Genomic DNA, 11,217 nt, shown 5'->3' with positions numbered 1-11,217 from the left:
TCCATGTGTCTGACATATATATGTCTCAACCATTCATTGCTATGCCTCGTGTAAAAATAGAACACATATCAACCTACATCCGTATGGTATATATTTTTAAGCTGGAAACAACATCTGCACTAAATTATACATAACAGCACATACTGTATAATTCATATCCATGTGAAAAACACCCATGTCCATGTATAGACATAATTAATATGATTTCACCATACTCACATGCGTTGTACTCGCACAAACCCATATGCATGACATTAGACATTTTCAGACATTCCTGTATCTACCGATTATTGATATATAAATGCAAAGAGAAGAAATATCAGTCCCACACAAAAAGGTAAATGAGAAATGTGCACAAACTGTCTGCTGAGTACATTGCATGGTCTTTATAAGGAAGAGGAATTGAGAAAGGGATTGAGAAAATGAAAAGAAAGGGAGAACAGAGAACATAAAGAAAAGAGAGAAGAAATGTAGGAAAAGTTGGGCGAGATGGTGGAAAATGAGGTGGATATTCACTCATGTATATTATATTATATATAGGTAATACATCGGCTTAGGAAGGGCAGAAATTAAAATATGTTTGATGGAGTATGTCATAGAAATAATTATAATAGTGATAATATGATAATAAAAATGTATTGCAACTTAATTAGTTTGTCCCATTTTTTCAGTCAATTTCAAATTTATGTTTAGCTTTTTCATCCTTACCATTAACAATGTATTATTGAATCTGATAGTTGTCCTTTATTATGTTTACAAGAGCGTTTATATTTAATGAGTTATGTAAACATCTCATTCTGTAAATATACTGCTTTATAATGATGATGATTTCATTATCTACTCGATTACTGGGAAGAAAATTCTGATGAAGAAGGCCAAAAAGAAAAGATTTTTTGTTTACTGAAAATGGGATTAAAAGAGCTTCCATGAATGTGTCAAAATCTTTTAGTAATCTTTGTACTTCCTCACATTCCCATAATATATGAGTAATTTTTCCGGTTCAGAGTTGCATAGTACACAAAGAGGGGAGAAAACTACTCCAACTTTAGATAGAAATGAGATAGTTTTAAGTACATGATGAATCACTCTATACTGGAACCACGTATTGTATCTTACCCCAGAACCAGACGTCCTGTTGCCGGGAAATATTGTTGGTTACTTGCGGCGTCAGCGTCCGGAGTGTTAATAGTGTATATTATCATGCTCCATACCAACACACCGACACGACTGGAGGACGACCCTGATCAGTAGATGGTATAGGACTGGTGGGAAGTAGTCAGATTTATGTAAGTATAGGTCTGGGGAACACTTCCCTATAATGGCTATGTATATAATAGTCTGGAAGACAACACTAAACGTTAGGTCATGTAGAACTTAAATAATTCTCTCAATATTAGATTTATATAGAACTAGATACCGCTACTCTATAACATTTAAATACATGTATGATGCCAGGAAATAGTACTTAGTATTAGATATAAACATGCAACTAGATGAAAATATTCAAAATATTAAAATACTGGGCTGATGAAATACATTCAACATTGGGTAATTGAAGGGCTGAGTGACAGTATTCAACCTTGGTAGATAAATGGCTAATAAACAGTATTCAACATCGGGTAAATAAAGGACCGATGGACAGTATTCAACATTGAGTAAATAACGGATTGATGAACATCATTCAACAAAAGATAAATAAAAAGCTGATGGACAGTATTTAACAAGGGGAAAATTAAGGGTTGATTGGCTGTGATTGACAATGAGTAAATAATGAGGTGAACTATAGTATTCAGGAATAGTTCGATTGAGGATTGGTGAACATTATTCAGCAATGGTTAAATAAAAGACCGATGGACAGTATTAAATAATGGTTAAATAAAATAATGGTTAAATAAAAGACTGATGGACAGTATTGAATAATGGTTAAATAAAAGACCGATGGACAGTATTAAATAATGGTTAAATAAAATAATGGTTAAATAAAAAACTGATGGACAGTATTAAATAATGGTTAGATAAAAGACTGATGGACAGTATTAAATAATGGTTAAATAATGCGTTGCTGGGAAGTATTCAACATTCGGTTAATACGTGTTGATGGGCAGTATTCAACATTGGGTAAATAAAGCGTTGATGGGCAGTATTCAACATTGGATTAATATAGCGTTGCTGGGCAGTATTCAACATTAGGTTAATAAAGCATTGATGGCATTATTCAATATTGGGTTAATAAAGCATTGATGGGCTGTATTCAACATTAGGTTAATAACGCGTTGATGGGCAGTTTTCAACATTAGGTTGATAACGCGTTGATTGGCAGTATTCAACATTAGGTTAATAACGCGTTTATGAGCAGTATTCAACATTAGGTACAAATAGCGTTGATGAGCAGTATTCAACGTATTCAACATTAGGTTAATAACGCGTTGGTGGGCAGTATTCAACATTGGGTTAATAATGCGTTGATGGGCAGTATTCAATAATAGGTTAATAACGCGTTGATGGGCAGTATTCAATATTAGCTTAATAATGCGTTGATGGGCAGTATTCAACATTAGGTTAATAACGCATTGATGGGCAGTATTCAACATTAGGTTAATAACGCGTTGATTGGCAGTATTCAACATTAGGTTAATAACGCGTTGATTGGCAGTATTCAACATTAGGTTAATAACGCGTTGATGGGCAGTATTCAACATTGGGTTAATAACGCGTTGATGGGCAGTATTAAACATTGGGTTAATAATGCGTTGATGGGCAGTATTCAAGAATAGGTTAATAACGCGTTGATGGGCAGTATTCAACATTGGGTTAATAATGCGTTGAAGGGCAGTATTCAATATTAGGCTAATAACGCGTTGATGGGCAGTATTCAATATTAGGTTAATAACGCGTTGATGGGCAGTATTCAACATTGGGTTAATAATGCGTTGATGGGCAGTATTCAATATTAGGCTAATAACGCGTTGATGGGCAGTATTCAATATTAGGTTAATAATGCGTTGATGGGCAGTATTCAACATTAGGTTAATAACGCGTTGATGAGCAGTATTCAATATTAGGTTAATAATGCGTTGATGGGCAGTATTCAACATTAGGTACATGTAGCGTTGATGAGCAGTATTCAACATAAGGTACAAATAGCGTTGATGAGCAGTATTCAACATTAGGTTAGAAACGCGTTGATGAGCAGTTTTCACCATTAGGTTGATAACGCGTTGAAGAGCAGTTTTCAACATTGATTAAATACCGCGTTGATGGGCAGTATTCAACATTAGGTTAATAACGCATTGATGGGCAGTATTCAACATTAGGTTAATAACGCGTTGATGAGCAGTATTCAATATTAGGTTAATAACGCGTTGATGAGCAGTATTCACCATTGGGTTAATAACGCGTTGATGGGAAGCATTCAACATAAGGTACATATAGCGTTGATGGGCAGTATTCAATATTAGGTTAATAACGCGTTGATTGGCAGTATTCAACATTAGGTTAATAACGCGTTGATTGGCAGTATTCAACATTAGGTTAATAACGCGTTGATGAGCAGAATTCAACATTGGGTACATATAGCGTTGATGAGCAGTATTCAACATTAGGTTAATAACGCATTGATGGGCAGTATTCAACATTGGGTACATATAGCGTTGATGAGCAGTATTCAACATTAGGTTAATAACGCATTGATGGGCAGTATTCAATATTAGGTACATATAGTGTTGATGAGCAGTATTCAACATCAGGTTTAATAACGCGTTGATGGGCAGTATTCAACATTAGGTACATATAGCGTCGATGAGCAGTATTCAGCATTAGGTTAATAACGCGAAGATGAGCAGTATTCAACATGAGTTAATAGCGCGTTGATGGGCAGTATTCAACATTAGGTTAATAACGCGTTGATGAGCAGTATTCAACATTAGGCTAATTACGCGTTGATGAGCAGTATTCACCATTGGGTTAATAACGTGTTGATGGGCAGTTTTCAACATTAGTAACATATAGCGTTGATGAGCAGTATTCAACATTAGGTTAATAACGCGTTGATGAGCAGAATTCAACATTGGGTACATATAGCATTGATGAGCAGTATTCAACATTAGGTTAAAAACGCATTGATGAGCAGTATTTAACATAAGGTAAATAACGCGTTGATGAGCAGTATTCAACATTACGTTAATAACGCGTTGATGAGCAGAATTCAACATTGGGTACATATAGCGTTGATGAGCAGTATTCAACATTAAGTTAATAACTCGTTGATGGGCAGTATTCAACATTAAGTTAATAACGCGTTGATGAGCAGTATTCAAGATTGGGTAAATAACGCGTTGTTGGCAGTATTCGACATTGGGTTAATTACGCGTTGATGAGCATTATTCAACATAAGGTACATATAGCGTTGATGAGCAGTATTCAACATTAGGTTAATAACGCTTTGATCGGCAGTATTCAACATTAAGTACATATAGCGTTGATGAGCAGTATTCAATATTAGGTTAATAACGCGTTGATTGGCAGTATTCAACATTAGGTTAATAACGCATTGATGGGCAGTATTCAACATTAAGTTAATAACTCGTTGATGGGCAGTATTCAACATAGGGTTAATAACGCGTTGATGGCCAGTATTCAACATTGGGTACATATAACGTTGATGGGCAGTATTCAACATTGGGTTAATAACGCGTTGATGGGCAGTATTCAACATTGGGTACATATAACGTTGATGGGCAGTATTCAACATTAGGTTAATAACGCGTTGATGGGCAGTATTCAACATTGGGTTAATAACGCGTTGATGGGCAGTATTCAACATTGGGTCAATATAGCGTTGATGAGCAGTTATATAACTTCATTGGGTTAATAACGATTAGATTAACAGTAATCAACCTTGGGTAAATAACAGGTATATTGACAAAATTCAACTTTTGGTAAATAAATGCCTACTCATCATATCCTTAATTCATTGTATATTAATTAGAAGATTTTGTATTCTGAACGATGACACTGTATAACACTTACATCTCTAGTAGACAGTGCGTTAATCTTCCTAATAACGTTTACCGAGCTCCACATTTCTAGCAGTTATTGTATAATCGTCAATGTGACACAGAAAATCTCTTACAACTCTTGTAGGTATTGTCTAGTTGTCAGTGTGAGACAGAACAGCTCTCACAACTTTTGTAGGTATTGTATAATCGTCAGTGTGACACAGAACAGCTCTCACAACTCTTGTAGGTATTGTATAATTGTCAGTGTGACACAGAACATCTCTCACAACTCTTGTAGGTATTGTATAATCGTCAATGGGACAAAGAACATCTCTCACAACTCTTGTAGGTACTGTATAATCGTCAGTGTGACACAGAACATCTCTCACAACTCTTGTAGGTATTGTATAATCGTCAATGTGACAAAGAACATCTCTCACAACTCTTGTAGGTATTGTATAATCCTCAGTGTGACACAGAACAGCTCTCACAACTCTTGTAGGTATTGTATAATTGTCAGTGTGAGACAGAACAGCTCTCACAACTCTTGTAGGTATTGTATAATCGTCAATGTGACAAAGAACATCTCTCACATCTCTTGTAGGTATTGTATAATCGTCAGTGTGACACAGAACAGCTCTCACAACTCTTGTAGGTATTGTATAATCGTCAGTGTGACACAGAACAGCTCTCACAACTCTTGTAGGTAATGTTTATTTGTATATTCTACAAGGCAATACTGAACACTAATAGAGGCACAACGACATTTGTTGGTAGTTTAGGGGGTTGTAAGCGTTTTTGATAATCATGTTAAATTGTTACGACCCTAATTACTGCTATTATATATGACTGTTTTGCATTACAGAGAATCTCTACCCGCCATATCGGAATGAGTAAGGAGATCTATAAGAAGTGTTTGGGTCGCGTTGTTGCTAATCCGCTCCTGTTATCCGGCATAAACCTGGCCAAAAGAGTAAACCTCTTTCAGGCAATGCAAGATCTAGGAAAGCCATGCGACATCGCGACGTTAGCTAAAGAAACACATCTTAAAGAACCGTAAGCATTTAACTAGACAAACGCTGTGAGCAGAGATTAGAGGCGAATGTACAAGTAGCAACATTTTTTTTGAAATGGTTCTAAAATGAATATATGTTTATGTATCGGGACCAATATGTTATATGTATTTGGATGGAACAATATGTTATATGTATCGGGAACGATATGTTATATGTATCGGGAACAATATGTTATATGTATCGGGAACGATATGTTATATGTATCGAGGAAAATATGTTATATGTATCGGGAACAATATGTTATATGTATCGGGAACAATATGTTATATGTATCGGGGACAATATGTTATATGTATATATGATGCTAGGCTAGCGTCGTCAACGTGACTGTATGGTATCCAGGTAAACAGTCACGTTGACGACCGTATTTATGATGATAAGCTAATAATAAGACTGACTGTATGGTATCCAGGTAAATATTTTCGTTGACGACCGTATTTATGATGTAAGGCTGACAATAAGACTGTACTGTATTGTATCCAGGTAAACAGTTACGTTGATGACCGTATCTATCATGCTAGGCTAACAATAAGACTGTACTATATGGTTACCATGTAAACAGTTACGTATACGACCATAGATATGATGCTAGACTTACAATAAGACAGTACTGTGTTGTATCCAGGTAAACAGTTACGTTGACGACCGTATCTATGATGCTAGGCTAATAATGCGACTGTACTGATAGTATCCAGGTAAACAGTTACGTTAACGACCGTTTCTATGATGCTAGACTTACAATCATTTGGCCGTTTGATGTAAGGTACCAGAATCTGTCAAGGTGTGCCGAATGGACTTACAATAAGACTGTACTGTATTGTATCCAGGTAAATAGTTACGTTAACGACCATATCTATGATGCTAGACTTACAATCATTTGGCCGTTTGATGTAAGGAACCAGAATCTGTAAAGGTGTGCCGAATGGACTTACAATAAGACTGTACTGTATTGGAGCCAGGTAAATAGTTACGTTAACGACCATATCTATGATGCTAGACTTACAATCATTTGGCCGTTTGATGTAAGGAACCAGAATCTGTCAAGGTGTGCCGAATGGACTTACAATAAGACTGTACTGAAAAGTATCCAGGTAAACTGTTACGTTGACGACCGTATCTATGATGCTAGACTTACAATCATTCGGCTGCCGAGGTGTGCCGAATGGACTTACAATAAGAGTGTACGGTAATTATAACCAGTGTTTTATCTTTAACAGGTATGTTGCTGAGTTGATGAAATCATACGTTTCGTCTGAGGTGGTACAAATGACAGCTCAAAGAAAGGTTTTAGTTCCAGATTGGACAATCTTTAAGGAAATGTTTCTTTCCCGTGAATTAGGATATATTCTGCCGTTTCAAAAGGTGGCACCTTGAAAAGTGTTTTACAGACGCTGGTCCCTCCGGTAAGTAACCGTTTCTATTATCTTTTATCAGTAAGAGTCCCGGTAAGTAACCATTTGTATTACCCTGTATCAATACGAGTCCCGGTAAGTAACCATTTATATTACCCTGTATCAGTTAGAGTCCCGGTAAGTAACCATTTGTATTACCCTTTATCAGTAAGAGTCCCGGTAAGTAACCATTTGTATTACCCTTTATCAATAAGAGTCCCGATAAGTAACCATTTATATTACCCTGTATCAGTTCGAGTCCCGGTAAGTAACCATTTGTATTACCCTTTATCAGTTAGAGTCCCGGTAAGTAACCATTTGTATTACCCTGTATCAATACGAGTCCCGGTAAGTAACCATTTATATTACCCTGTATCAGTTCGAGTCCCGGTAAGTAACCATTTGTATTACCCTTTATCAGTTAGAGTCCCGATAAGTAACCATTTGTATTGCCCTTTATCAGTAAGAGTCCCGATAAGTAACCATTTCAATTAACCTTTATTAGTAAGAATACATGTTGAGAGAAATTAAAATGGTACACATAGCAAGGCATAATAAATCAAATACAATTAATGATGCAAAAATATAAACAATGCGCTTGATCGGGAAGATTGTGTCTTTCTCGTCGTTACAGCAACGCACTAAGCCAATGTAAGTTATCGACCTGAACATGGTGCTCAGTTTAAGGCTGAATTAATTGATGAGCTTATTGGGACTGGATGAGTAACAAAGCCATTGTCAAGTGCTCTCGCTAAATAGCCAGATAGCAGTGACTGTTTCTATTGTGATACCCCCTGAACGTCAAATCTAGGGGAAATTCTCCTCCTTAAACCGCTTGATCTTTACTTAAAAAGTTCCTTTTCTTGATAGTAACATCGACGCCTCCCCAACCTAAGGTGTCGAAAAGTTGCTAGCAGATAAAGAATATGGAAAAATAATAGTCGAAAGCATGATCTCATTTGGAAAACAGGTTATTTGTGGTTCGATATGAAAGTCGGTGTTGTTTACTATGCTCATCAGTTTACTTGTCGTTTTGTTGTCATTACCTCGGTTCGCGTTATGAGGACGTGGTATTTGTTGGATTTGACCTAGATTTAAATACCGGGCGTCGTCGATGAAGCAAAAGAGGCTTACCGTTCAGGAATACCTGGTCCTTATTTTTTCTTGAACTTTGTTTTTTTTTAGATTTCCAAAAAAAAATTGAAACATCTTATTTGGAAAAAATTGAACAATTGGATGAGACAACAGGCTTAGTCTATATAAGTATTCTACTTACCGGTATAGATGGACAGAAAGCATTAATTTAATACATAGCTCAACAAGACACATTTGTCCTTCATAAGAAGTAAAAGAAACATTATTTGGTGACATTTGAAAACTTATAAAATACTTTCTTATATATATGTATATATGTTCATATATATGTTTGAACACTCAGACCACACTCCATAACACACACACACACGCGCACGCGCGCGCGCCCTCACATACACACATATATAAATAAGCAAACTTGAACTTTTTCAGTGGTCCCTATAAGTAAAGCTATTCTTTTGTTGTTTTAGTGACTGTGAATATGTCGAGTTACTCACAACTCATTTCTCGTTTTTATTTCGCCGCTTTATCTTCCATTGTGGTATTACGGTCTGTCCGCCATGTTCACCACCTACTTCTCATTCAGCCAATCGTCATTTTAAACTACAGTTATTATGCTACAATTCTTTGCAGGCTACAGTCACGATGAGGCCCCGTACGTTATGAACTACGTTCGGTCTCTCCGGGCAAATTACAACAATTCCATAGCAAAGGAACTCTCTCAGCTGATAGCAACTCACGCAGGTCGGTACAACGCCAAATAAATTATATAAAATCATTGTTATTTCAATGATGTCAGGTAAATTTGAACAAACTCTTTACATCAGGAATGCGCTTGTTATTTCAGACGAAATCAAATTAGCAGCAACTTTCAATAAACGTATTAGTTTAAACATAATTTGCAATTTACTACCGTGTTTTGTATTTTAGAAAAACATAAGAACGTCCTAGACGTGGGGTGTGGGACGGGCGACATAACAACTCCCCTCGCCGAGGCACTTCCAGCGTCCGCAGTTACAGGCTGCGACCTTTCGGAGAAGGCGATTACGGATGCAAAGCTGGGCTCTTTTACAGTCAAAAACGTCAGCTACGGCATTGAAAACATCTCTAAATTGCCAGAAGACTGGACCAAAAAATATGATGTGGTTCTTATGTTTGACGTCCTCCATGACCTCCAGCACCCCGAGGCAGCTATAAAGCAGGTTCTGAAGGTGCTTGCGGCCGACGGAATCGTCATCATTGTTGATCCGAAGGTGAGCAGCGACCCGTTGAAAAACGTTGGAAACATTCAGGCGGCACAGGCACTTACACTCAGCTCGTGGTGGTGTATTCCAAGTAGCTCGTGCGACCACGGTTCTGGTCTTGGCGTGGGCTGGGGATGGGAAAACAAGGAGGAGTTCCTGACGAAGGCGGGTTTGGTGATCAAAAGTCGTGTCTGTATCATCAACAGCGACTACAATTATGCGTACGTCTGTAAACGGAAATTGGGCAGTTACGGAAGTAGGGCAGTACACGGAAGTGGGGCAGTAGACAGAAGTAGGGCAGAACGTAAAGAGCCGATACATTGATACTTGATATATTATCTCGATATATGCCTACAGCGATTGTAACAGAAGATATGATAACCTATTGTAAATATTCAAATAGAGATTCGAATAAACATTTAACCTGGATTTACATGCACAACATATGCTCCACCTATCTATGAATATTTATGCTTTGTATGTAATGTATTTTATCGTGATTTCTTTTAAAATATAATCATTAATAAAAAATAATCTATAGATTTTTATATTTTGTTTTTCATGGTTATCATCATTATTTGTGTTACTAAGATCCTTCCAGGTCAATGTTCCTTGTTAATTAACACACAACAAGCAGTATAGTATTAAGACGCTGTAATAGAAAAAGTAAATAAAACACAATAGCTGATCAAGATGATGCATGTTGACGATCGATAAGTACGATTAGTTGTAGGGAACACTATGGGTAGTCTGGTGGTCCCGAGGTTCAATGGATAACTTAGTCGCCGTTCATTCCGACGGATGGGTTTTGATTCTGTGCCCGGATTTGGAAGTTATGGAATTGCCTGTCCGACTCTGATAATTTTCTCCGGGAACTCTGGTTTCCTTCCACGTTTACACCCACAGCATACTACCATCCGGGCCAACAAGAATTACTAATATTAGTTGATAGAACTTCTTTCGTAATTGTTATATAACTAGAAAATGTCTGTAAGTCTGTATGTCTGCCATGTGAAATTAGTTTCAGTGTTCTATAAAAAGTTACAACCACTTTGATATTGATACCCTGAAACATGCACACGCACAAGGTACTACACTTAAAGTTGATAAGTTGATTTTAATATTCATATGGGTTTTTTCTGTATGTTATTACTGTCTCCATAACATATTGAATGAAGTTGCTAAGTGTTTAAATTGAATCAGTTGATGATTTTCTATATATATAGCAACAGTGACCTGTGCCTTGACCTTGGAACCCTGAAACACAGCAATGTCCGAAGTATACCCATACTTGACCTTAGTCCGAATTATTCTGACGTTTTATCGACTTTTTTATATCGGTCTGTCGTCGATTAACGTCAGAACTCCGGCCCTCTATAATATGCGGGAAATAACCGACCCGCACCCGGGTCGC

The 11,217-nt window shown here is 36.9% G+C and overlaps 1 protein-coding gene across 1 annotated transcript; it reads left to right on the top strand.

The window, feature by feature from the left end:
- Window positions 1–1,194: 1,194 nt before the first annotated feature.
- On the top strand, window positions 1,195–10,171 carry LOC110446184 (magnesium-protoporphyrin O-methyltransferase-like). The gene is made up of 5 exons (XM_021491209.1): window positions 1,195–1,286; window positions 5,863–6,053; window positions 7,291–7,476; window positions 9,193–9,303; window positions 9,490–10,171. Exons 4-5 carry the CDS (start codon window positions 9,222–9,224, stop codon window positions 10,125–10,127), a joined length of 720 nt encoding a protein of 239 aa, XP_021346884.1. The 5' UTR covers window positions 1,195–1,286; window positions 5,863–6,053; window positions 7,291–7,476; window positions 9,193–9,221; the 3' UTR covers window positions 10,128–10,171.
- The last annotated feature ends 1,046 nt before the right edge of the window (window positions 10,172–11,217 follow it).

This window comes from Mizuhopecten yessoensis, unplaced genomic scaffold (assembly GCF_002113885.1).
Source record: "Mizuhopecten yessoensis strain PY_sf001 unplaced genomic scaffold, ASM211388v2 scaffold309, whole genome shotgun sequence".
NCBI lineage: Eukaryota > Metazoa > Mollusca > Bivalvia > Pectinida > Pectinidae > Mizuhopecten > Mizuhopecten yessoensis.
Note: the sequence above shows the minus strand (reverse complement) of the source record. Positions and strands in the feature narration are given on the sequence as shown.

Excerpts from the sequence above, each read along its gene's own strand:
- LOC110446184 (XM_021491209.1), top strand. The coding sequence starts at position 9,222 with ATGAACTACGTTCGGTCTCTCCGGGCAAATTACAACAATTCCATAGCA. Across the intron at positions 9,304-9,489 it reads GCTGATAGCAACTCACGCAG|AAAAACATAAGAACGTCCTA; the intron begins GTCGGTACAACG and ends TTTGTATTTTAG.